At 39.7% G+C, this 27,897-nt stretch overlaps 1 protein-coding gene across 1 annotated transcript in view; it reads right to left on the reverse strand.

Annotated features, from left to right (window-relative positions):
• The window catches only part of DNAH11 (dynein axonemal heavy chain 11), a 324,062-nt gene that overhangs the window by 189,033 nt on the left and 107,132 nt on the right, over window positions 1–27,897 (reverse strand). Inside the window, 6 exon segments of the mRNA XM_082845873.1 lie at window positions 1,860–2,005; window positions 2,123–2,279; window positions 5,614–5,774; window positions 7,589–7,720; window positions 22,663–22,896; window positions 25,917–26,066. Coding sequence (XP_082701999.1) covers window positions 1,860–2,005; window positions 2,123–2,279; window positions 5,614–5,774; window positions 7,589–7,720; window positions 22,663–22,896; window positions 25,917–26,066 — 980 coding nt within the window.

A 27,897-nucleotide genomic window follows, 5' to 3' on the forward strand; every position in this document is an offset into this window, starting at 1 on the left:
GCTTGACAATGAAGAGAAGGTGGATTGTGTTTAGTCAAGGTAAGAATGGAGAAATCTTCTTTCTCAGAGTATCAGGCTGGGGAAGGCAAACAGGCCTGGCAGGTGGCTAGGGCAGCAGGGTAGCTGAGCACTCTTCCACTAAACAGAGCAGGGACAGCCATAAGCCAGAGGCATGGACCTCAAGGGGCAGAGCCAGCAAGATGCTGGAAAGCTTTGTGGGTGAGGCACCATCCCATCTTTTAAATCCTTGAGTGGAAAGAGAATGTAATAAAACTCATGAAGGAGCCTAGCAGTTTGCACATGGGCTAGCATGATGATGAACAGGTACAACTCACATATGTGCAGACATGGAGACTGTTGAGAAGCACGGTTGGAAATTTTCAGAAATCCTTGCATTGATCAGTTATCTCAATCTCTGTAAGAAAGGATGGCCTCAAAGGCACCTGGGTTACATCAAATAAGAAGATTTTGACTAAAAGCTAAATCAAGTATGTCTGGGGATCAAAGGCGAAGAATCTAACTTCTGTAACATGACATTAGATCAGGGGTAGTTAAGGCAGCAGACATCTGGTCACAGGAAACTGGTTTCCCAGAGCCATGTGGTAGAAGGACTGAGAATTTTTCGAGAAGGTAGAAATACCCAGATGTATCTACAATAACTGCAAACTTCTGTAATATGTTCACAGTTTGAAAGGGCTGGATGATCTTCCCCTGATGGGAGACTGACATGTTCTTATAGATAAGACAGCTAACTGAGCAAAACACCCTAAGAAATGGGAGTCAATGGGTAGGCCAGATACATGAGATTTCACTGTATACAAAAATGTTACAAAGAAAACCACAACTGGGTATTATAATACTGATTTCTCAAATGAAGCCATCAAACCCTAAGCACCATGTTTTGTCTTTCAGAGTGCGGCACCAAGTAGGGAAGCGATTAGGTTCTAGCTCCATCTGGAAATGTTTTGGCCCGAATAACTGGAAGGATGTGGGGGTGTATTCTACTGGGACAGGGCAACTAACAAAGCAAGCGTTAGTGGAAAGACCAGGATTTCGACTTTGGCTATATTAAATATGAGAGGCCAATGAGACATCAAATGGAGTCTTCAGATGCCCCAAGACAACTGCTGACATTGTATATGTAAGTCTAGATATCACAGAAAGGAGGTCTGGGCAGCTGGTAGCCAGCACCATCAATATGGTATTGAAAGCCACGTGACTAAATGAAATGACCAAGGGAACAAGTAGAGATAGAGAAAAGAAGACACCTGAAGATTGAGGCCTGTGACATTCAACAATAGGTCAGGAAATAACAATAAAAAATAATAGCTAACACTGACATGGTGCTATGTGTCAGGCACTTGCCCAAGCGTTCCGCATTTAATTCTCACTGTAATCCACAAGGTGCGTACTGTACTTCTCCCCATTTTATAGATGAGAAGAAATCAGCAAAGGAGCAGCCCTGAGGGTGGGAGAAAACTGGGAGGATGTAGAGTCCTGGAACCGATGTGAAGAAAGCGTGTCACACAGAAGGGAGGGAGTGACTGTGTCAAATGCTGCTGAAGGTCAAGTAAGATCAGGACTGAGAACTGATAACTGGATTTCGTGTTGTAGAGGGTGCTTATTCTTCCACTGATTAAAGTATGTGATACACCTTTGTTGTAATGAACACTTAAAAAACACGGCTAAAACACAGGAGGTTATTCAAAATAATTCTTCACAATTAACCAGTCTCTCTCATTTTATCCATCTCCTGGGACAGGAAGAGGCAGCTGGAGACTGTGAAGATGAGGTCTCCCGCATTGCTCTAAGGTTCTCTTTCTACTTGTAAGAACAGGAAGAAGCTACACGCCGCTCACCTCTTCTTCCTGTTTCTGATGGCATCGTGTATCATCTTCACTTGTACTGCCACCACGGAGAGAACTTCCACAGAAATTCGATTGAACTCGTCAAAGCAGCCCCAAGCTCCTGTCTGCACCAATCCCTTATAGATATTTCCTATGGACTTAATGATGGAGTGAGGCATTAAGAATGTAACAGAAAAGGGTTTTTAGCTATTAGTTTGACTCATTCCAGGTCAGGAATAATATTGTTAGGATGTATCATTTTATAACTAACTTACTTTGTAGTCCATTTGCTCAGAACAGTTGAATACATAAACCACCATGCCCAGGGCACGGCCAAGATCTTTGGTGGTTTCTGTTTTCCCTGTACCAGCCGGGCCAGCGGGAGCCCCACTCATGGTGAGATGAAGTGACTGAGTTAAAGTAATGTAACACCTTTAAGCAAAAGAAAACACAAATATTACGATCTTCTATGAGATTCCTAGAAGATGTAAGGGACAATCCAATATTTTTTAAAGTTTAAGAAGTCATGTTCTAAGAATCAGGTTGTAACACAAAATACTGACACATCTCTGATTCGTTCATGGTAAGAGTCAGGATAATATCAAATTTAATTTTAGTTTGGCTGTTTAAAAGTAACAGAGAAGAATGTACTGCTTTATTTGTCTCATTTCCTAAGAGCTGCATATTTGAATACAAATGACACTTAATTTGCAATGCCCTTGAATTTCTGATATTTCTAGGTAAACATATTATTAATACGGCAGACATCTCAAACTATTGCTTATAAAAGAAAAATAGATATCTTGGATGATGAATGAATGAAACACTAACTGCATTAAACTGTTATTTAATAAATACATTGAGATGAGATACGTAAACATAGAGTATGCAAATAATATATACCTATTTCACTGTAAAAAGCAAATATAACAAAGATAACAATTTATTACGTTAAAATGTATTCAGGAATTCATTTTGAACGTGTCGCTACGTGTGTTTAGATTATGATAATACTTATTTTTGCAGGAAAGATTCAGAGGTTCTTAGACTGAGGAAAATTATGCAAAGACAGAATTTAATACTTGTAAAAGAAGGAAAACTAATAAACGGTGAGGACCTAACATGAGGTTTCTGCAGACTCATGAATTATTTTTGTCTTAGTACAGACAGTGGATCTAGTGGGAAGACACACACACGGAAGACCCAGGACTAGTGTCTACTCTGCCACTCATCAGATAATCTTAAATTACATTTCTGACATCAACATGCCTCAGTTTTCTCCTCCATGAAATGAGGTTTATTGTAGGACTTTATTAAGAAAGCCAACCCAACACGGTGCCCAAGTGGTGAGGGCAATGGACTGCTAAGAAGGCCAAAGGTAAATGCCTTAAAAAATTCAAAGTACTATGCAGACAGAAGCAGTTACTTACGGAAATGGAGAGTGTTTCTGTATTTTACAGCCATCACGTGTCAGAGCATCTTACAATGAATATGGAATTGAAAGACCCCTGGACTAGGAATTATAGCACTTTTTATGGTGCAGACTATCCCCTATTAATCTTTTCTTGTGGTTTCAAGTTTTGCCTGACATAGGACCACCTATATGCTGCAGACTACGTTTCCTCCCTGCCTTCCAGCCAGGAGCAGTCAAGTGACCAAGCTCCAGCCAACATGCTATGTACTGAAACTAGTGTGCTAACCCTGGGATGCCTCCTTTGAGACGTTTTCCCCTTTCCCACTGGCTGAAACAAATGTGCAAACCACGTGCAGCATGTCGGCCACCCAGAAGCCTATACAGCTGGACCATCCTCCTCGGGAATGTCACACAACTGAGACCCCAGCTGCCATGTTATCGAAGGACTTATATTCTGGGTCTCTCTGAAACAGCAGCTTAGCACCCCCAAACCAATCCACCTGTGTTCCAGCCCAAGTCTCTCAATTACAAGCTTGGTTGACTTGGTTCTCTGAACCTTCCCACATAGGGGAGAAGGAAATGCTCTCTGTCTAGTCTACCACACAAGGGGAAGGTCGGCATCAAACAAGACGTAGTGAAAGTGTTTGAAAGGCAGCATTGTGTTAATGTAAACAATTAGTAAACAATCCAAAGAATGAAATGGGAAAGAAATGTACATAGTGCGAACATCTTATACAGCCCTATTCACTCTATAAAAGAAACATCATCTTCCTTTTAACTTCCAAATAAACCACATAGTGATCTTTAAATTAAAAAGTTAATAAGCTATTGGCCTCACACACCGGTAATTTTAAAAAATGCCTCTTCCCCATTTCTCCTGTATGCTGTGCCTCTCCCCACCCCCTTCTCTATGTGCAAGGGCACGTATACAGCAGACTCTGGCATTTGCAGTTTTGACTCTTCAAGAGATTTTGTCAAGCTACAAAGTTTAACCTCTCACCCTGAAAGCAGTACATAAATTAACTAATTAAGATAGTGAATACTGACTTTTAGTTAGAGACGAGTTAAAAGGAACTGAATTAGAGAAACAATTGCAGAAGCCATACGATTTATCAAGGACAACATCACGAGCAGATTAGTGTGTGCAAGAAAGATCACAAAGCTAGTGAGGGAAATCCATCAGCCTCCCAGGGCCACCACTACCCAGCTCGACAGACAGACTTGCAACCGTCTGCCCTTCCGTTCCCAGATAAAGTAAACGGCATCGTGGTAACTGGATAACTGGGAACACGCACATGATCTTGAGGTGTGATTTCTCTTTCATGAATACCAAGGACTAAATATGCTTTCTCCCACCAAATAATTCAGCAGAGGTTGGAATACAAACAAAGAATCTCACGTCAATGTGACATATCCTTACCTCAACAACATTCTGACCGTGTGTATCTATTAACTTGGAGTCAAGTGGCAACGAACGTTTAAGAATCCCTTGCTCCCCTGACAGGCTTGAGCCACACTGGGCTCTGTGTCTACCCCTTGAACCTGCCAAGCTCCTTTCCATCTTAGAAACTTTGTACTTGTCTTTGCCTGTAACTTTCTGGCCCAGGATGTGTGCATAGCTGGCTCCTTGTTATCATTTGGGTCTTGGCTCAAATGTCCTCTCATACAATCTATAGCAGGCTCTCCCTTCAAGATGCTTTCTAACCTATCATCCTGTTTTATTTTTGTCACACCATATATTACCACCTAACACAACTTTGTTAATTTGTTTACTGTTCCTCTTCATTCCCAGCCACTCACACACCACACTCCCCTAGAAAGTGTGCTCTGAGAGAGCAGGAACCCTACCTGCTTGACACTGGGACAGTTCTCAGCACAGTGCTTCAGAAGTACTGTATCTGATGGAATCATTTCTGTTCTTTTCTTCCTTTCACTGTATGTAATCCTTCAAAAATGAATTCAATACAGGCAGTTCCCGTTTTTACACTTCTAATAAAGGGAGGCAGTTTTTACACTTCTAATAACAGGGTGTTAGCCATAAATAACCAGAGAGAATGGACTCCGAGATCAAAGATGATGCCTTGAGCCATATTAACTGCTCATGATTTCATGATGTGGATACCACACAGCGTCTGTAATTCTGCTTTTCTAATCTGGTTCTCTTTAACGTGTCTCTAACACCAGCATTTGCTATGTCACTCAATTAGTGCATTTACATTCTGCTTTCATACAGTTTCGCAATTTGTTCATCATTTTCTCACAGTCCTTCATTTTCAATCTCAGACATCTTTACCCATGCTGGGGAACTTTTGGCTTGGTTTTTCCCATCTAACTCCAACTTATCATTGTTACCTGTCAGTTAGCGGAGTGATCACTAGTCGAGGGCTGTTTCCTAAATACTCGTAGAAGTACTGCAACTGCGCATCACAAATATTAACGAGGCAATGTTTCTGGGTGTCCTCCCACCGGTGACGAAGTTGAGAGCGCCAAGCAAAAGCGTGGGGAGTGACGACCTAAAAACATCACATGATGATCACACACGGGACGCTGATAGTTTTAAGGCCACAAATGTAATCTATTAATCTAATCAACTCGGTTGAGTCGCATTTTACTCTTAAAAAATCTCACAAAAGGTAAGTCTCTTATATGCTACTGCAAGTTGTAATTGCATGTAGATGGTTGAATACTTAATCAGAAATATGTGCGTAGTAAAGTCTTCATTTTAAGAAGCCTATTACTGTAAAACAACATCAATTTGTTGAAGCAATGCTTTTTCCCCTTTTATGAATCACCCCAGGTGATTTGATCACTTTTGTGACTTTATATTCATTATTACTGAAATCAGATGGAAAAATACACTCTGTATTAAAATAGCACATAATCCATTATTTCTGCATGTCAGAGGTATAAATAAACTATACTTTCAACCAAGTCCATTCTCAAACTGTTCTGCTTTTAGTAGAGATTTCCATGTCATTTTTCATTAAACCAAACAACAGTGGTTTTTTCGTTGCTATTCCTTCTTATTTTAGTCAATTCTATCCATTATTTTCCCAGTTTGAAAAAATAATTCCAGTCTCTTTCAAAATCCAACTGACCCAAGGGTTTCTTAGGAATCACTGGAAGTTACCAAAATTATTATCTACTCATTTGTCTGATATCTACATAAGTCTCGACATTGCATATTTATGCATACTAAATGAGCAGGAATTAGACAGTCTCTACCTCTTTAAGTACAAAATAAAGAACATATTTTAAATCAAAATTTATCCTGCTGCAAGCAAATCACCACTGATAAAACATAATAAAATATGCAAGGTCATATTCAAAGAGTACTTATCAATGGCTCATCATCAAAATGAGAATACATGGTAATCGTGTTTTGCAAGGATCAGTTTCAGATTAGCAATTAAGCAACATTCTTCACTGATGGTCCTCAACCTGGATCAAGAAGTTAATTTTTTAACTTTATGCTTACATAAGGAAGCATTTGCTAGCACTTTGTGAAGAGAATTAAAATTCACTTTGATTTTAATAAGTTGAGAAGGAACTAGAAAAACAACAGCAAACATCTCACAATACAAGCATGCATTCAAATTGTGAAAGGAAATGCCACCCTCAAAAAACAAACGGGATTTGGAAGAAGTAGGTTATGGGCATGGTATGTCAATTTTGTTCACTAGACAAGCGAACAGAGTATTTAAGTAGCAGCGTATTTTGGAAAAAGGGTGAGAGATTCTCCTTCCGCATTAAACACTGCCAGTATCTAAGAGACACGTGGACTTTTTAAAGAGATAAGAAGGTTACACTGAAAGGATTAGAAAATAACTTCTTTAAAGAAAGTAATTTAGCTTTGAATGGAAAAGACAAGGGGTGGCCAACATTTCTCTTTCTTCAAAAGGAAAATAATCAAAAGCACACAGAGATGGTTTAGGTCGTACACAATCTTACTGCTACTGGCTGGATAAGCCACAGTGGTGGTTATCACAGGCCAATGGATAATTATGTGTAGAGAAGCCGGAAGACAGGGAAATGAACACGTGACTTCCTGTGGTTCCTCCATCCTGACTTAATTTTTGGATGATCTGAATTAGAGGCTCCTGACTTGGCCAAACCCTTTGGGATATCACTTGGGATAACTCTCATGAGGATAATATATTCGCTAACCCAAATAAAAAATACCCAAAGTAAATGCACTCAGCTTCTTAGGACTAATTAAAATATACAACCTTAAAAAAAAAAATGACTTTCTTAGAAGTACTCTTGATAATAAATACCACTTTTAGGAAACAGCAAAAAACACATGAAATTTCTACAAATAACTTGCCTTCTGAGAAATAAGTTTTGCCACCACGTCTCTGGCATGGACATCTATGGTACAAATTGTCATGATCTTCTGCCTGTCTCCAGGTAGAAGTTCTCCCAGCAGAAGTGCAATCAGTGTATTCAACTGAGAAATCTAGAAGGCATATTTTTTAAAGGAGGTAATAGTTACAAATACAGAATCTTACAGCTCAACAGTCTTTATATTTGTAAAAGTCCCTTTAGTTTACAAAACTATTTCAAATACATTGTCCCAGCTGGCTGTCAAACCACCCTGGGGGTAGGAGCAGGAGGGAGGGATTTAATTAAATTACTTAATTTAAATAGAATAAATATTATTACTGCCCCTCCCCCCCCTCCGCCTTCTGAGCTGAGACTCAGAGAAGACAGGTCAACCTGGAGGTAATGACAAAGCCAGAGGGAGAAGCAAAGTTTCTTGGCTGCACTGAACTCACTCTCCAGGTAACCACGATCTGGTCTGCAACTTTGCTGGAAGAGAAATGACTGCAAAATTTTAAAAGATCAAACTGAGTTAATGTCTGTCAAAGTATAAGAAGAACTAAATACCAAGCGCTGTTTTGTTTGGTTGGTTTTGGGTTTTGTTCGTGTGTTTTTGCATGGGATATAGGATGATAACTGAGAAAAGATTTCAACAGTACAGGTGATGACTAACCCACTTAATTCTTATTCATACCCCTATTCTTGTCTAAACAAGAATTGTCTTGCCCACCAATTTCTGAGATCAATAGTTTTCAAACTACTGGTCTCTTTTCCTAGAATGGAAACGAATGCAATGGAATGGAATGACATGGAATAGAAAGAAATAAAAATGCTGCACTACAGTAGTAAGAATATGTAATGTTTTGTGAGAGTTTATTTCAGTTTCATACTGGAGTGTATACGTATGTGTGTAAACTTCATCTGATATAAAATATATCTTACTGTTAATTGTGGCCAGAAAGGTGGCCACTCTTAGGTGGTCATTTTGTTAGCATGCTCATTTACATAAAACATTCCTGTCTTACTCAAAGCTTATTAACAACAAACAACAAAATTCTGCCTTATTCCAGGGTATCATATTGTAAAACTATACTGTCCCCTTTCCTGTTTAGTTCTGCAAAGGATAGTCAATGACAAACTGTTAGATCCTGAAAGAACTGGTTGCAAGTGAATATATCGTATCATCAAAGGCTCTCAAACCTTTGTACCTACTGTCACAAACATATTCCCTATAGTACTAGTACCACATTCCAGAAAACACCAAACAATGCAGACTGCCCAGAGGCGGCTGTGCAGCTGCACTGGAGAAGATTCTATAGTTACAGTAAGCATGGAGAAGGCAGGCAGGATGGCATAACCACCGCATGCACAATTCACATTAAATCAGAGTCTACAACGTGCCCGGCACTACCTAGGATTATTGTCTGCATCACCTCATGTCATCTTCACAACAATCTATTATCCTCATTTTGCAGATAAGAAAATTGACTCGTAGGCATGTTAACCACACTTGCTAAACAGGGCAGGGGGAATTCAAATCCAGACACTCTGACTTCAGAGCCTGAGTTCTTACTGATCACATCGCATAGATTTCCTGTACCAGCCTCCACAAGATCAATCCACCCACCACTTTCAAGTTGGACAAATGGTAGTTATGCAGAAAGTATTCCAGAGAGACTTAAAATCAAACACAATGAATAAGTGGTTCAAAGGAATAAAAAATACATACTTTAGACATTCAGCATATACAACAGCCTTATAGCTGTTGTTGTATATTCTACTTTCAATATCCTACATCTATCTATAAAATGTAGTTACATGAGAAGAAAAGCAGAGGCGATTATTATTTCATGTATGCCATGTTCAGTGTTCATCATGATTTTCGGTTCCATGAGGGCAAGGTCTGCATCTGTCTAGCTGAGTGCTTTGTCCCCAAAGCCACTAGCTGTTGAAAAGTAGGTGCTCAGGGACTTCCCTGGTGGCGAAGTGGTTAAGAAACCACCTGCCAATGCAGGGGACACGGGTTCGAGCCCTGATCCGGGAAGATCCCACATGCCACGGAGCAACTAAGCCCATGTGTCACAACTACTGAGCCCGTGCACTGCAACTACTGAAGCCTGCGTGCTCTAGGGCCCGCATGCTGCAACTACTCAAGCCCATGCGCCTAGAGTCCTGCTCTGCAACAAGAGGAGCCACCGCAATGAGAAACCTGCGCACCACAACGAACAGTAGCACCCACTCACTGCAACTAGAGAAAGCCCCCGTGCAGCAACAAAGACCCAACGCAGCCAAAAAACAAACAAAACTGAAAAGTAGGTGCTCAATGCATGCTTGAGTACTGAGTAGATGACTGAATGAACAGTAATAGCGTATACACGTGTAAGTTTCTCAACAAAATTTATAGGCATGTTGGTTAGAAAGAAGGTACTTTGGCATTGGATATTTTCTATCTCGGTCAAGATACCCAGTCTTTAGAGTCACAAATCTTACACCAGTACCAGTACTTGGTTAGAAAGAGTTGGTTGTAACAACAGTAATAATATTTTATGTCTCTTAAGAACATTTTTCAAGTGCTTTCACAAGCAATGTCTTGTCTGGGCTTCCCTGTGACTTCTCCATTACTGATTCCTTTTTTACAGAAGTTCTGTCAAGTGACAGATGATTAAAAATACAGCTCATCAACATTATCTGCACAGCATTGTATGTTGGGGATCTTACACTGTCTCTCAAGATTAAACTTGATTAAACAATGATGCTCTTTTCTAAGTAATAAAATTCTGTACCCACACACACACAAAAATAGTAGTTATAAAATATCTATCATTTGGACAGTGGCATCAGGCAGCAATTACTATACATTCATATTGTAACTGCATACAAGTTTATGGTCTGTGACATATATAAAATGTTCCTCAGCAGCTTTTAAGAAATATATACCTTATCATGTAATCAGCACTTATTCTTGCCCTTGATTAAAGAAATGTCACATGATTTTCTACTGGATCAAGGATGTTTGTCTCAGGTCAAAAACATACCTCTGAAACTCAAGTGGCTCTTTTCCCGGTACACCCTGGTTTAGCTGGAGCATATGTACGGTGTATCTTGAACCAGAAAGAAGCCTACCTTCACTTACAGTCCAAACTCCTATCCACGAACACAAAGCCTTCCATGACCTCCCATCACTCTTTTCCCGCCTGACATCCCTCCAACCATCCTGGCCTTCTCTTTGTTTCTCCATCATGGCTGCTTCAAGGTCACAGAGACTGTTTCACCTGTGTGGAGTCATTTTCCCTCTGATCTTTGTAGAGCTGGCCTCCTCTCATTATTCAAGTCTTAGTTTAAGTTCACCTCCTCAGATCAGCCTTCCTTGGCCATCCTATTTCCACCTACCCAGTTATTCTACATGTTCCTAATTTATTTTCTTCATGGTTCTTACTAGTATCTTATCATTCACTTATTTACTTCCTTGTTTACTGTTTGTCTCCTCTGCTTGACTGTAAGCTCTCAAGGAGCAAGGTCCTTATCTGTCTTATTCAACACTACACTCCCACATGTAGCATAGCAGCCAGCACAAAGCATGTCCTCAGGAAACACTCGTATGAATAAACAAAGGAAGAAATGAATGACAGCAATAATACACATCTGAACAACATTTTGTTCTCTCATCCCCTCAATCACACAACACTAACGTGTTTACTGTTTCCAGAGCTTATAGGCCAATGAGGAATGCAGATAAATAATTACAATTGTTTTGCTAGGGCAAGTACAAAAGTACTATGACAGCACACAGAAATAGGACCTTGCTTAATCGAGAGCTTGGAAAGACATTTTACAGGAAAGAGTATTTATGGTGAGAACTAAAGAGTGAGTACGATTTAGGCTGTAGAGAGTTCAGGGGTTTCCCACCCAGGGAGGCAGTGTTTAAGCCATAGGCAGCAGCTCAGGATATGGCAGGTGGCCCTGGGAGGGAACTGAAAGAAGTCTGGGATGGTGAGAGGGAAACGGAGAGGCAGACCAGGTATGTAAGAATGCTGTAGAGGGAAGCAGGGTCCCAAACACGCAGGGCTGGGCCAACTTTCTGAGGGTCTGAACTTCAATTCAAGGGCAAGAAGACACTGGTGAAGGGTTTAGGGAGGTGGGGTGATAATCGGATGTGTGTTTCTAAAAGATTTCTCTGCCTCTAGTATGATTAATTGGAGGGAAACAGGATTGGAGAAAAAAGACCAGAGAAGAGGATGCTACACTCATGGCAAGAGAAGAGTAGCTGGGACTAGGTTATTAACAAAGTAGCGAAGGAAACAGTAAGAATAAATATATTTAGGGCAACTGAAGAGACTTGGTGGTTGGCCGGGTATCAGGTGAAAGAGGAGTCAAATGGGCTTCTAGTCTGAGCAACTGGTGAAGAGTGTCGGTGTTTTTTAATGAACTTGGGAAGCACTGAAGAAGCGGGTTTGAGAAAAGTAAATGTATTTTGAATGTTCTACGCTGGACGTGCCTGTCAAATTTCCAGTGGACAAGTCCAATATGCCCCTGACTCCACTTCAAGAGAAAGGTCTGAGCTGGAGGTCAAAGTCACCAGCATATTACAACAGAAACTGAGCAGCCATAAGGGCAGATGAGATTAGCCAGGGATATGTGGTGTGGTGGAAAGAAAAAGGGATCTAAGTCAGAGCCACAAGGAACAGTTAAGAGGCAGGAGGAGGAAGAGGAACAAGGAAAGAAAACTGAAGAATAACCCAAGAAGTACGTGGAAAAGTGGAATTCAAATAAAGATGAATATAAGGAAGAGGGCATTTGAAAAGGAAGTATTTCTAATGTTAAAAAAACAGAAATATACTCAGTCAAGTGATTAGAAATGGTTCTTGGAGAGAGATGAGGATGAAAAAATGGAATGAGTAAGTATAGATATTTAGTTCAAAAAGCTTGGTTATGGGCTTCCCTGGTGGCGCAGTGGTTCAGAGTCTGCCTGCCAATGCAGGCGACACGGGTTCGTGTCCTGGTCCGGGAAGATCCCACATGCTGCGGAGCGGCTGGGCCCGTGAGCCATGGCCGCTGAGCCTGCGCGTCCGGAGCCTGCGCTCTGCAATGGGAGAGGCCACAACAGTGAGAGGCCTGCGTACCGCAAAAAAAAAAAAAAAAAAAGGCTTGGTTATAAGTTCCAGCGACAGAGTAGGAAATGGAAGGAGGTGTGACATCAAGGAATACTTTTTGGTGGTTGTATTGTTTTTAAGCAATGTGAGAGATGGGGATGTTTAATGGCTGATGGGAATGAGCCAGTGGAAGAATTTGAAGACACAGTAGAGAAGAAAGTCACGGAAATCCTGCGGACGAGACCCAAAGCACAGATGGAGACAAGGCTCCAGATGGTCAGAGGCCATCCTTCCATTTTAACAAGAGGACAGTGCAGAGGGCAGAACACCAGCCCCATTGCCATTGCTCCAGTTCCTCTCTGATGGCATCAGCAGATAATTAGAACTAACATTTATTGAGCACTTACTAGCTAACATATCTAACAAGCATTATTATATATGTGTGCATGTGTATGTATATATATAGTATGTGTGTGTATAATATCTATCTTTGTGTATAAATACATACACATATTTCTAATTTAATCATCACAATAACTCTGTGGGGAAGGTACTATTATTATTCTCATTTTATATATGAGAATACGAGGTAATCTGCCCAAGATCACACAGTTATAAATGGTGGAGCCAGGATGTAGTACAGGATTCTAGGATTTTATTGTATATTTTATAAACCCAAAAGTTTCCCATGTGGATAACATATTCATTAACAGAACACCTTGGCCAGACAAGAGTTGACCTCTAATGATTCTGGTGCATGGAAAGAGGTAACTAGGCATCCCCCTCCTATAAATTCTCATGTTTAGATAAACATGGAAACAATTCCCAAGAAAGTTACATGAATCTTGATCACTGAGGTTTATATGTTACAAATGTCTAAGACACCACAGCGTTCTTCCAAAGAGGACCAGCTTGCTTGGTGGGACGATGGTGTGCTCACCATGAAGGAAGGTGTCAGGCATACACAGTAACATACTCAAGGTCAGAAAGAAGGGCTGGTTCCCGATACATAATGGTGGTTGATTCTCAATTTTGTCCTCACCCAGCTCCTACGGCAGTATGGTATAAAGAGGCTATGTCTGTGAACTTAAAGAGACATGTCCCTAAATACTATAGGTTAAATAAGGCTACACAGAAAGAACATTTTCCTTGTAGTAGCAGAAGCACTGCAATTTTACCAGGATCGAGGCATGGCAGATTTCCCATCTTAGGCACACCCAAGCCACAGCAGCAAAGAAGCTGCAAGTGCCCCTCGGTAGAAATGTTAAGATCTGGAGCGTGTAGTCCTCAGCTCAGCAAACTGAAGTGAACATTACAAGGTAACTACTACAGCACTTCGGGAGTCAGCTACCAGAACCCTCAACCTCTTTCCATCTAGACATACACAGAAGTAATGCTCTCTGGGTCTCTTAACAATAGTAACAAGATCTCTAATCCCGAAACCCATCAATGTTTCAACTTAAGCAGCATCAGAAACAATGGATTTTCATTTCAGCTAGAACAAAGAAAATTGCCAAAGAGACCAGGTCCCACACTCTCTGACACTATCAGGTCATGGGTTGTGGGATCTCGGTTTATCGCCTCCCTTTGCACTGTTCGTTTCCTACTTCTCCTTCAGTCATATGCGAAAACCAGCACAATATTGAGCGATGTATGTCAGAGGCAGTGAGCATAATTACCCCATTCCTGACATTAATGGAAATGATGCTAAGGTTTCACTATTAAGCATGATTTTCTCTGTAGGTTTCCGGTAGATAATCTTCATCAAGTTATCAAGTTTCTTTCAGATGCTATGTGGGAAAAGAAAAAGGTATAAGAATTGATAATCAAAGCTCCCACCTTAAGAAACTTGAAAAAGAGAGGCAAATTAAACTCAAAGTAAGTAGATGAAAGGAAGTAATCAAGATAAAGCAGAATTCAGTGGAATACAAAACAAACAGTAGAGAAAATCAACAAAATCCAAGATTAGTTTTTTGAAAACTTAAATAAAATTGATAAACACATAGAAAGTCTGACTACAAATAAAGGAGAGAAAACATAAATCACCAACACCAGGAATGAAAGGGGGACACGATGCCAGACCCTCCAGATGTGCTAAGGATAACGTCGATATAGGAAGACCAACTCATATCAGTAAGTTTGAAAACGCAGATCAGGGGTGGATGACCGTTTCCTGTAAAGGGCCAGACAGTAAATGTTTCGGGCTTTGAGGGGTACATGGTCTCTAGTGCAATGACACCACTTAGCCAGTGAAGCCTGAAAACTACCAAACACACAGGCACCGGGCCAGATTTGGCCAGATGGCTGTAATTTGCCAAACCCGGACTTGGAAAAAATGGGTAAATACCTTGAAAAACAGAAATTCCAAAAACTGACACAAGAAAAAAAGAAACCAGAAAAGCTACACAACAGCATGTACATAAAAGAAATCAATTTATAAAGAAAGAAAACCCCAAGCCCAGATAGCACTACCAGTGATTTTTATAATAAGCTCTTTCACAAAATATGTGAAAATGCAATACTTTCCAATTCCTTTTAAGGAGCATAATCCTCATCCCCAAACTGGCAAAGATATTATAATAAAAGAAAACTACAGATAAATGTCCCTTATGAATATAAATGCAGAATTTCTGGACAAATTAGCAAATAGAATCCAGCAAAAAATATATACATCTATAAATGGTAACACATCATAAATGCAAAGTTGCCTTGGCATTCAAAAATTCACCTTAGTAACAGAATAAAAGAGAAAAACCACAAGAGTATCTCAGCAGACTTGAAAACGTTCAACTCCTCTTCAAAATAAGAATTCTCAGTGTGTAGTAATAGAAGGTATTCCCCTCTATTTGAGAAAGGTCATCTACAAAAATCTAGAACTACTATCGTACTTAACGGTAAAACATTGTTCTTCCCTAAGAGTGGGATTACTTCTATGTAACGTTATATTCAAGGTCGTAGCCAATTCAATGACTCAAGAAAAGGAAATAAATGGCAAAAGAGAATGGAAGGTCAGAGGTAAAACTGCCATTATTTACAGATGGTATATTCATGTACATAGAAAGCCTGTGAAACCATACTAAAAAAAAACAGAAACCTGCTACAACTAGCAAGCAAATGTGGCAAAGTCTCAAGACACAGGTAAATATTAAAACATCAATATATTTCTGTATACCAGCCACAACCATTAGAAAATTTAAAATTAATTAGCATATGTTTACAGCATCAAAACATATCAATTATCGAAAAATAAATCTAGCAAGAAATGTATAAGACCTCTGCATTGAAAACTACAGAAAACACTGTTCAGAGAAATTAAAGAAACCATTGGAACAGGGCTCTATTTACAAGGTACCTATCTTTAAATTTAAACTTTCTTACCATTTCTATCATTTGTGTGGTTACTGGTCTACTCAAGTTTTCCACCTCATTTTGAATTAATCTTAGAAACAGTGTTCATAGAAAATTATCCATTTAATTTAGATTTTCAACTTAAATATTAGTATAAAATCACATGTAGTGCTGTACAGTCTTCTAAAAAAATCTCTTTGTCGTACAAGAGATTTTTCTTTTCCCTATGCCTTTATTGTTTCTGCTGGCTCCTCTGAACTGCAAATCTTTGTCAGTGTTTGATCTGTTCAAAGAACCAACGCTTGAGTTAATGGATCAGACTGGACTCATGGCCTATATGGGTAACAAATTTCTTCTTTTGTTACCTCCACTTATTGCGGGGATCTTGAGTGACTTCAGGATCTGTTCTGCTTTTTCCTCTAGAAGAGGACTTGGTAGACTACAGGTAATGAGCCAAGTATGGCCCACCACCTGTTCTTATAAATAAAGTCTGACTGCAACTCAGCATGCCCATTCAGTTAACAATTGCCTATGGCTTCTTTCCTGTTCCAACAGCAGAGAGGAGTGGTTGTGAAAGAGATTACAAAGCCCATAAAGACTACAATATTTACTATTCCATCCTGCACAGAAAAAGTTGTCCAACCCAAGATCTACAGTCAAGACACAGTCATGGCAGAAGTCCTCAATAAACGTCTCACTTTGTTTATGAAGTGTTTCTCAGGCCTTTATCCTGGGGACAAATACTCTCACTGATAATCTCTTGGGATGTACAGGAGGCAGGACTGGTTCCAACTGTCCACCTCTTACATATTCATTAATTATCACTGACCATGGGCCATGAGCCCCACATGTTTTTTACCTTTACTGAATCTCAGTTTGTAATTTCTCTGGAGTTTCACTGGGATAAAATAGGCTTATCATGGTAATAGCTTCTTCTTTTTCATATGTTTGGACTGTGATTTTCTCTGCTCTTAGTCATCTATCAGTTTGATTCCATCTGTTATCAACTTCTAGGCATTCCTCAAATTATCCGGTCCAGTATTTCCAGGTACAATATGACTTTTTTTTCCTACACCTTGTCATTCAACATAATTTTTTTTTTAACATCTTTATTGGAGTATAATTGCTTTACAATGGTATGTTAGTTTCAGCTTCACAACAAAATGAATCAGTTATATATATACATATATTCCCATATCTCTTCCCGCTTGCGTCTCCCTCCCTCCCACCCTCCCTATCCCACCCCTCCAGGCGGTCACAAAGCACCGAGCTGATCTCCCTGTGCTATGCGGCTGCTTCCCACTAGCTATCTACCTTACGTTTGGTAGTGTATATATGTCCATGCCTCTTTATCGCTTTGTCACCGTTTACCCTTCCCCCTCCCCATAGCCTCAAGTCCATTCTCTAGTAAGTCTGTGTCTTTATTCCTGTTTCACCCCTAGGTTTTTCATGACATTTTTTTTTTAAAATTCCATATATATGTGTTAGCATACGGTATTTGTCTCTCTCTTTCTGACTTACTTCACTCTGTATGACAGACTCTAGGTCTATCCACCTCATTACAAATAGCTCAATTTCGTCTCTTTTTATGGCTGAGTAATATTCCATTGTATATATGTGCCACATCTTCTTTATCCATTCATCCGATGATGGACACTTAGGTTGTTTCCATCTCTGGGCTATTGTAAATAGAGCTGCAATGAACATTTTGGTACATGACTCTTTTTGAATTATGGTTTTCTCAGGGTATATGCCCAGTAGTGGGATTGCTGGGTCATATGGTAGTTCTATTTGTAGCTTTTTAAGGAACCTCCATACTGTTCTCCACAGTGGCTGTATCAATTTACATTCCCACCAACAGTGTAAGAGGGTTCCCTTTTCTCCACACCCTCTCCAGCATTTATTGTTTCTAGATTTTTTGATGATGGCCATTCTGACTGGTGTGAGATGATATCTCATTGTAGTTTTGATTTACATTTCTCTCATGATTAGTGATGTTGAGCATTCTTTCATGTGTTTGTTGGCACTCTGTATATCTTCTTTGGAGAAATGTCTATTTAGGTCTTCTGCCCATTTTTGGATTGGGTTGTTTTTTTGTTATTAAGCTGCATGAGCTGCTTATAAATTTTGGAGATCAATCCTTTGTCAGTTGCTTCATTTGCAAATATTTTCTCCCATTCTGAGGGTTGTCTTTTGGTCTTCTTTATGGTTTCCTTTGCTGCGCAAAAGCTTTTAAGTTTCATTAGGTCCCATTTGTTTACTCTTGTTTTTATTTCCATTTCTCTAGGAGGTGGGTCAAAAAGGACCTTGCTGTGATGTATGTCATAGAGTGTTCTGCCTATGTTTTCCTCTAAGAGTTTGATAGTTTCTGGCCTTACATTTAGGTCTTTAATCCATTTTGAGCTTATTTTTGTGTACGGTGTTAGGGAGTGATCTAATTTCATACTTTTACATGTAGCTGTCCAGTTTTCCCAGCACCACTTATTGAATAGGCTGTCCTTTCTCCACTGTACATTTCTGCCTCCTTTGTCAAAGATAAGGTGACCATATGTGCGTGGGTTTATCTCTGGGCTTTCTATCCTTCAACATAATTTTTGATGCGGTAAAGTAACCAGGTTGGGCCTAAGATGGAGTCGCTCACGTTACCCACATCGGCAAACCAAAACTTAACTGTTTCTATGTTGGGCTCTCCCAGAAAAAGCGGGCTTAGGTCAACCAAGCAGTGTTTGCCTGCTCAGCACACGTTACCTGACCTGGCTCCAAGGCTTCCCTTTGCTCCTTACAAGGAAAGTAACCCTGCTTTAATTAATCAGCAAATGCCCCCTTCCTTGCCCCTGCTTACTTTGGTCTATAAAAATCTCTCGTCTTCTACAGCTCTTTGGAGCTCCTTTCCATCTGCAGACTGAATGCTGCCTGATTGATGAATTACTGAATGAAAGCCTACTAGGTCAGTAAATTGTCTGTGGAAAAATTTTCTGTTAACAGATGAGAGGGGCGGTAGAGAATATGTGCTCTACTCATCATCTTGTAGCTTCCTGCTGTTATGAAGCATGAGCCTATCAGGTCACAAATTTCTATAAAGACAAAAACAAACAAAAAACTCATTTCCAATATACACTGTGTAACTGCAGCCTTCACAGCCTTCCTTATTTGGGTCAAAGGGTCAGGGCGAGATAAGAACACTATTAACACGGTATGCAATTGTTTCTGAAAAATTTCTCAACGATTAAAAATGAGGCCAAAAACTGACCCTAAGCAGGAAAATGAGAGTCTCTTTCTTATACCTATAATATTTCTGAATATTTGTGGTCAGAAAGGATAACTAGTTAAATAAGAAAAGCTTTATATTGTTTATTGTGAGTCTTATTAAAAGTACCCTAGGCAATGTCCCAGCACACTTGTAAATAATATTTTGAATCCAAAATGCTTCCATCTCTTTTTCGCTGATTTGCACACAGCTCAGTGATAAAGGAAGAATGGAAAAACTTTCTTATCAGATCCCAAGCCTAACCAAATACTTTTGCCAAGGAACGCTCAAATTTGAGAAATTAAATTTTATTTGTTTTACTTTCAAAGACTCTGGCGAGGCAGGGATATATATTCAAAATGCAGTATTTTTGCCTTTAATCCCAACACTACCTAACATGCAATTACAATATGTCTGGTGGGAAATAAAGTTTAAAATAATTATCTTCGTTTACCTCACTACAATTTGGAACTGAGAACTAAGGAAAGAAATTACTTGTTCAGGTAGATTGTCAGTTACAGCCAACTCTGATTTCAGTTTTGAAATTAAGCTATTTTAAAGGACTGAAGTTCACCTTAAAAACTGCTCACAGTATTAGCAAGAGTAGTTTTAATTAAAAACAAACTCCAACAGACTGTTACCACCATTTTTAAAGAGTGAAAACTAATGGGGTTTCAATTTAGATGCACACACTTCTCATGAACCAAACTGCAGCTTTAACAATATTCAAATGTTAGCTGCTCTGGTGTGCATATTAGTACCAGTGGCAACATTGAAATGCTGTATTGAAGGCATCTGTTGGCTGGTCTGTCAAACATTTCAATTCATGCTGGAAGTGTTTCATAATTAAGCCCATAAATACTGTCTTCATAAACCACCCTCTTTGTCTACTTCTCATCTAACACGAAAAAGAAGCATTATTATAACTTGAACAAAATGGAAAACTTTAAAACTATTTTAAAGGAGAAAAAAGCTAAATTTTCTTAATTAGCTGAATAACCTAAGGCTACTGGAATATAAATAACTTTAGCTCTAAGAATAAAAAGGATCAACCCTTACATTTAGGTCTTTAATCCATTTTGATTTTATTTTTGTGTATGGTTTTAGGGAGTGTCCTAATTTCATTCTTTTACAGGTAGCTGTCCAGTTTTCCCAGCAGCACTAATTGAAGAGGCTGTCTTTTCTCCATTGTATATTCTTGCCTCCTTTATCAAAAATAAGGTGACCATATGTGCGTGGGTTTATCTCTGGGCTTTCTAACCTGTTCCATAAGAACCTAGGGGCAGGACAGGAATAAAGATGCAGACGTAGAGAATGGACTTGAGGACACGGGGAGGGGGAAGGGTAAGCTGGGACAAAGTGAGAGAGTGGCATGGACATATATGCACTACCAAATGTAAAATAGATAGCTAGTGGGAAGCAGCCACATAACACAGGGAGATCAGCTCGGTGCTTTGTGACCACCTAGAGGGGTGGGATAGGGAGGGTGGGAGGGAGATGCAAGAGGGAGGAGATATGGGGATATATGTATACGTATAGCTGACTCGCTTTGTTATAAAGCAGAAACTAACACACCAGTGTAAAGTAATTATACTCCAATAAAGATGTTAAAAAAAAAGAATCAACCCAATGTTGATGACAGGGGAGGCAATAGACAATTCTCATGCACTGATACTGGGAAGCTAAACTTGGCATGATGTTTCAAAGGCTTAAGAAGGTATAGTCTCTGACCTAGCAAGTCTACATCTGGAAGTTTATCCTGAAGAAATAAAGAAAAATATGTGCAACATGGATGTAAATGCAAAGCTGTTTACTACAGTATTATTATTGAGAGCCAAAAATAAAAACCACCTAAATAGCAGTGATAATAACAACAGGCAGTCTTATAACATATTGGGTTAAACTGAATGGACAATTCCTTTATTAACACAGAGGATATTTGAGTAAAATGAAACACATCCACATGCAAAGTACATAGCCAAACATGAGAGAGGGGGAAACAGAGAGGGGGAAGGAAGAAAGGGAAAGGGTTGGGGGAGAGTGGGTGATAGTCCCTAATGCCAAGGATGTGCATGCAAGCTAGAGCAGTAGAATGAGGTTAACAGGCTAATGCCACGGCTGCCGAAAGGAGAATTTGAGTAGAGACCCAAACATCGGAGACTGAAGTTTAAATTGCCCACATGGCAACACAACATTTCTGTTCTCTGCCTCTTATACTCCCTGAGCAAGGCAGGGAGTTAGAACTGAGATGCTGACATAAAGCCAAGATCCTCAGAGTATTACACAGTCCAATAAAAGGTTCTAGAAAAACTCTACCCACCAGCTCAGAGAAGCAAGAGGAAAGCGTGAAACATCTTGGGGCTTTGGATAGGAAAAAAGTCCTCTAAAAGAAATCAAAATCTCAGGCCTAAGCCATGTGAAGCTATGGCATCCAAAATGACCTTGCCACTATGATCGGTAAATCCCAGACTGAGTAACTAACCACAAAATTAATCCCGAACTCACAAAACCTGTAGAAACCTGGAGGCAACAAGGAGAAAAACATGTAGGGACATCTGCTCAGTGTAGAACACACAGAATTCCTCCAGAAAAAAAAAGCCAACCTGAAGATAACCTTTAAAAATAAACATACAAAAAACAAGTTCAAATTAAAAAAACAGCCTCAAAGGAACAGAACAACCTAAATAAGACTATTAATGAGATAGAAGAAGAAAAACCATAATGAAGACATGTCATTATAAAACTGATTTTTAAAGAACCAAAAAGAACTTCGGTAAATTGAGATACAGTAACTGAAATTAAACTTATGAAATGGGTATGTATTAATAAAAGTGTTTAGGGGTAAAGATGACTGACATCTACAACTTCCTTTGAAAGCGTAATTGGAGAGTCTTACATAGGTGGAAAAAAATATGTACAGTATCTAGGTGTGGGTGGTATACCAGATCCTTGGGAGATAATGGACAAGGATGGATGTTTTTTATTTGTTTATTTATTTTTTATTGAAGTATGGCTGATTTACAATGTTGTGTTAATTTCTGCTGTACAGCAAAGTGACTCAGTTATATATATGTATGTATGTATATATATATATATATATACACATTCTTTTTTATATTCTTTTCCATTATGGTTTATTTCAGGATATTGAATACAGTTCCCTATGCTATACAGTAGGACCTTGTTGTTTAAGGATGGATGTGTTTTAAACCCATGTAGAAAACAAGAAGGACAACACCAAACTCTAAAATGGAAAGCTAAACAAATGATTGCTAAAATCTTCCTAGCGTCATACCTTGAACACAGAAGACACTCCATAAAACAAGAATGAATGGATGAAGCTTACCTCTTCCAGTCCCTTTAAATCTCGAAATCGTAAATCTTATAAAATACCTGTTTTTTATGGAAATCCTTTAGGGCCGTTTCGTAGCCTTCCTCTAGCCTACTGAAGGCTATTCCTACATCTGTAGTCCACCAGATTTGTGAGCTAGTTAGTGCGACCTGAGCCGGGAAATCAAAAATCCACAGTTCCCTGGGTTTGTCCTCATAGGCTGCGATGGCTTCTGTGATAGAACGTCGCACTGTCTCTTTCATGGTCTGTTCCAGCTGCAGAAGCCACGTTTCCACCTTTTGAAGCAAATGGAAGTGTTGTAACACAGGCTTAACTATGGAAAAGGGATCATTCCATCCTCTCACGGCCTTGAAGGCTACACAGTTATACGTATAACAAGCCAGTGAACTACTGATTAATGAAGTCCTTCCTACATGAACCTGGATTCTACCGGGATACTGCTCATCTTATTTCACCTACCAGCTGGCTGATAAAATTCCACATCCTAAACAGACAAGGTGTTCTCCATTATTCATTTTTCAGATTTGAAGACCTGATGGTTCTAGACCAAGATCCCCTCTGATAACACACAGTGTTTTGAGAAACCAAGCATCACAGCCAATATGCTAGAGTAAAATTCTAGAGGTTTGGAAATAACAGGAAATTGATTTTTTAAACCGAAGTACAGTTGATTTACAATGTTGTGTTAGTTTTAGGTATACAGCAAAGGGATTCAGTTATATTCTTTTTCAGAATTTTTTCCATTATGGGTTATTAAAAGATATTGAATATAGTTCCCTGTGCTACACAGTAGGTCCTTGTTGTTTATTTGTTTTATATATAGCAGTGTGTATCCATTACTCCCAAACTCCCAATTTATCCCTCTGCCCCCTTTCCCCTTTGGTAACCATAAATTTGCTTTCTATGTCTGTGAGTCTAGGAAACTGATTTTTTAAATGTATCTTTTGATAATTTTTAAATCTACTAAAGATTCTACCCTCAAATCTACATAGTTCCTAGTCTTAAGTCAAAGTGTTTTCAGCAAGTATCTTAATTATATTCCCTACTGGCTCTCATCCTCACACTTGTCATAAATTACACAGCAGGAGAGTATGAGAGGACAACTGCCGACTTGTGAAAATCTTTTTTTAAAAAATTCATTTGAAGTTTATTTTGCTCCCACAAATATATTTCAGCCAGTTTTCCATCCTATTCAAATATGCTTTGTTATATTTATCCAGATATCTGTTCCTTCGGGATGATATTATATAACAAAAAGGATACCTATACCATTTGCAAATAATTGATCATATCAATAAAAAAATAGCTATAATAAATAAATTCCAAGGACTATATGAGATCCTGAAGATTATACAACTGATTTCTTTCCCCGCCTCTGTGAAGATGACACAGCATTCATTCCTACAACCTCTTTCTCTGGAGAACTGGGAAGGAGCGGTACATGGTCAGTGAGCTGACAGCCTTCCCTATTGGAAGAAAAAGGGAAGAACCATCCCCAACATCCTAAAAGACTTCTCTCCTGGCTTCCTAGCTGGGCTTTGTTCAGATACCTGAGAGAGGGTGACCTAATCACTACTGTAGTCACTCCACACAACTCTTAATGTCACCAAGCAGCAAGCTCTCTTAGTAAATTAGGGATCACTTGATCATTCCCAGATACCCTGGGATCCATGTCCTTAGTATGGCCACCTGTTCTCGAGGACTCTCCAGTCCATCTGGGAAGACCAAACACACATACAAGGTGACACATCAACCCGTGTTCAGAGACTATGCCACTGACGGCAACTCAGCTCAATATAATTTGAGAACTAAGCCCTGATGAGGTGCTTGCTTGATCTCCCACTTCTTGGTCCTTCATCAGCTTCTGTCCGACCCTCTATAACAAGAATTATCACTTCCCATTATCACTAATTATGTGAATATCCATTTATTCAATAAGCTTAAGAGGTCCCCCAGGACAGGTGCCATGTCTTATTCTTTTCTGGATCTCCAAAAGCCAAACCCAGCAGCTGGTACATAGTAGGTATTCAGTAAACACCTGTCGAATAAAATGCAAAGAGCCGAAACTGGGAGGAACCAATCATAAAAGTGTGGGGGGAAGGGGGGGAAGACCTAAAGTAAAAGCATCTTTTTATAAAACAGGCAATAAGAGGGTAAATGTGCTACATGCCCAGAAGTCTCTAGCATAAGTTGCTTATATAAAATAAGTTAGAGCACTGTGAAAACTTTCAGTACCACGGGTTCCTGCTAGTGACACCCACATCTATGGTTGGACTGTCCTTCTGGGCACTATGCCAGTCAGCTAGCAGTCTGCCGGGGGGAGGCAGACAGCAACACACTTTTGTCAAGATAGTTTATGGTGATTTTTTTCTAATCATTGTAATAATATCCTAAAGAGCCCCAGAGATCACAAACATACTTTAATCAAAGTATTCCACCAACTGCTTCCCCTGCATTTGGCAGGATTTTTCTGGTACAATATTAAAAAGCAACAGAGAGGAATAAAGGAAACCCTTGTAAAAAAAAAAAAAGGTTGCCATCACATTTCTGCAAGGGACCCTTTAAGGAACCCCCTGCCTCAACCTAAACTGTTCTGCAATAGAGGCTACTGTCTCAGTTACCCTGTGGGTTAACTCAACCTATATAAGCATCGTCGTAAAAAGATGCAACTCCTCTAAATCATCTGAAAACACCAAGAGCTGCTTCGTAAATCGTTAAGAGCCATTCTTATAGATAACTGTTAAGAATGTGTTTGAGGTGTCTGGCTGTGAGAGAAGAGAGGATGTTAACTGTCTGTGCACACGGTAATTAGTGTACATGACGTTAGCTTAGCGGACTCAATCAACTTTATTTACGAGCAGCCATTTACAACACCCATGTCAGAATCCTGAACTACAGCCTCTTTAAAACGTGCTTCATTGCAAGGTGCTGCTTCACCCTAACCCTCCCCTGTACTCTGAGCAGGGGTGAAAACAATATGCTCTGTAGGAGACTCAGTCACTGGGTGGCATTTGCTACTAATTCTGGGGTTTACTCGTTCAGTCTGTGACAGTCCCTCCCGTCTGGCTCAACTGTGAGCAAGTGTGAGCTCCTGCAGGGTGCTGAAGCCTGATGATCAGAGTGGGAAGCATGGCAGAGGAGCCCTCTGTCACACCGGACACAGGTAAACGGGAATCTCTGAGCACAAAACTAACCAGAGCCTCATTTGACATGAGTTGATTTTTTCTTGGTCAACTTTTAAAAATTATCCCCCCAATACTTCTCTGGCATAGGGAACCTCATAAGCAAATCTTACATGGCCTATGCATTCACACTCAGCTGGGAATGGGACGTATTCCTTTTCTTTGCTGTACATTCCAACGGCCCTGTGCGCGGAAACATCCTGATTGCCTTCAAACTGCAGATCTACAATGCTGTCAAAGAGTTTGGAAAGGTGGCGTGTAACCTAAGACAAGATAATAAGAAGAGATAAGAGCATTTCTTACTGCATATATATTCTGGTAGTCTGCAGATGTAGCTAAATGAATTCACAAAACTGTCTTTACATCGTTACAGAGATGCCTCAAAATGTTTTTCTTCCAAATAAAAATCACTTCTTCAATTCCAGAGTTTGAAATGACCCAGATGGAGAAGTGGCCAGGCACTCTGATCACATCAACAGGTGTTGGGAGGTGAATACTTACCCTGCTAGGTTATCTATTTTCTCCTTAAAGGCTGGAGACTTACCAACTTCTCTATCTGTACCATATTCCTGTAGCAATCATGCTGCTGGGAATTTTGTGGTCAGGTTATTAAAATTCAGACATGGTATTTTACTTACACCATAAAAGACCTTATATTGTTTTTTTTAAAAAAAAGCTGTGTTAAAATATGTGAAACAAAAATGTAAATTAGATACAGTCTTATTCTTGGGTCAGGTCCTACGTTATTGTGCACTTGCTTTGCTATTTACATGAGCCGCAGAGCATATCTGTTACATCAGAAAGGTGAATGGGATTCCCCCATTTTCACTGATAAAGAAATTGAAGGTAAAGTATTAGGTGACTTCATCAAGTTGACACTGCTAAGAATAAGTGGCAGTTAGATCTTAAACCTCCAAGTCCAAGCCACATCTACAAAGTTCAAACTCTTCGAGCATCATAACCTTTTACATCCTAAGTTGTGGGATCTCCAAAAGAACCCCCAGTAAATAGCATACTGAACCCTGTGCAGGTTCTGGACTCCTTGAAAAATAAAACCAAGTTAAAAAGACAGACAGCAGCACTTGTTCTGCTAGAGGCCAGTTCAGAGATGAAAGCCCAACTGGCCTCCAAACAGAACACAAGAATCAGTAAGACTTATCCATCTGGGCATATCAGCACAGACCGGGACCGGCCTCTCCATCCAGCAGGACTGGCAAGGAGGAAAGGAGAGGAAGACGCGTGTTCTGCAGGCTATCAGTAAGGGAAGCCGCTCTACCTGCCCCTGGGGTGGACTGAATAAAGGGCACAGTGAACCACAGGAGGTATCAGGAAAGGGAACAAGTGCACCCTCCTTACACTTGGCAAAATTACTGTAAAACCTGAGAAGTGGGAAACAGTTTGGTGATTCCTCAAAAAGTTAACTATAAACTTGTCATAGGACCCAGTAATTCCACTCCTAGATATATACCCCAAATTACTGAAAACATGTACTTAAATACTTGTACAAAAGTTCAGAGCAGTATTATTCACAGCAGCCAAAAGGTGGAACCAACCCAAATGTCCACTGATGGATGAATGGACACATTGTGCACTGTGGCATATCCATACAGTGGAATATTGTTCAACCATCAAAAGGAAGTAAGTACTGGTACACTCCACAACATGGATGAACCCTGAAAACATCATGCTACGTGAAAGAAGTCAGTCACAAAAGATCATATAGTGTATGATTCCATGTACGTGAAATGGCCAGAATAGGTAAATCCACAGAAACAGAAAGCAGACTGATGGCTACTAGGAGACAGGGGGACGAGGCAATGCACGATGACTTCTTAATGGGCACGAGGTTTTACTGTGGGGTGATGAAAATATTTAGGAACTAGACAGAAGTGATGGATGCACAACATTGTGAACAGACAAAATGCCAATGAATCATACACTTTAAAATGGCTAATTTTATGTTACCTGAATTTCACCTCAGTAAAAAAAATAATAATAATAAAAGGTGCTGACATTTCCCAGCACATAGCATTAAAGCCATCTCTGCAATGAGTTTTTCTTGAAACACAGTTTAACTGGACTTGATAACTATAC

This window comes from Leucopleurus acutus (genome assembly GCF_964270905.1).
Source record: "Leucopleurus acutus genome assembly, chromosome: 9".
NCBI classification, from domain to species: domain Eukaryota; kingdom Metazoa; phylum Chordata; class Mammalia; order Artiodactyla; family Delphinidae; genus Leucopleurus; species Leucopleurus acutus.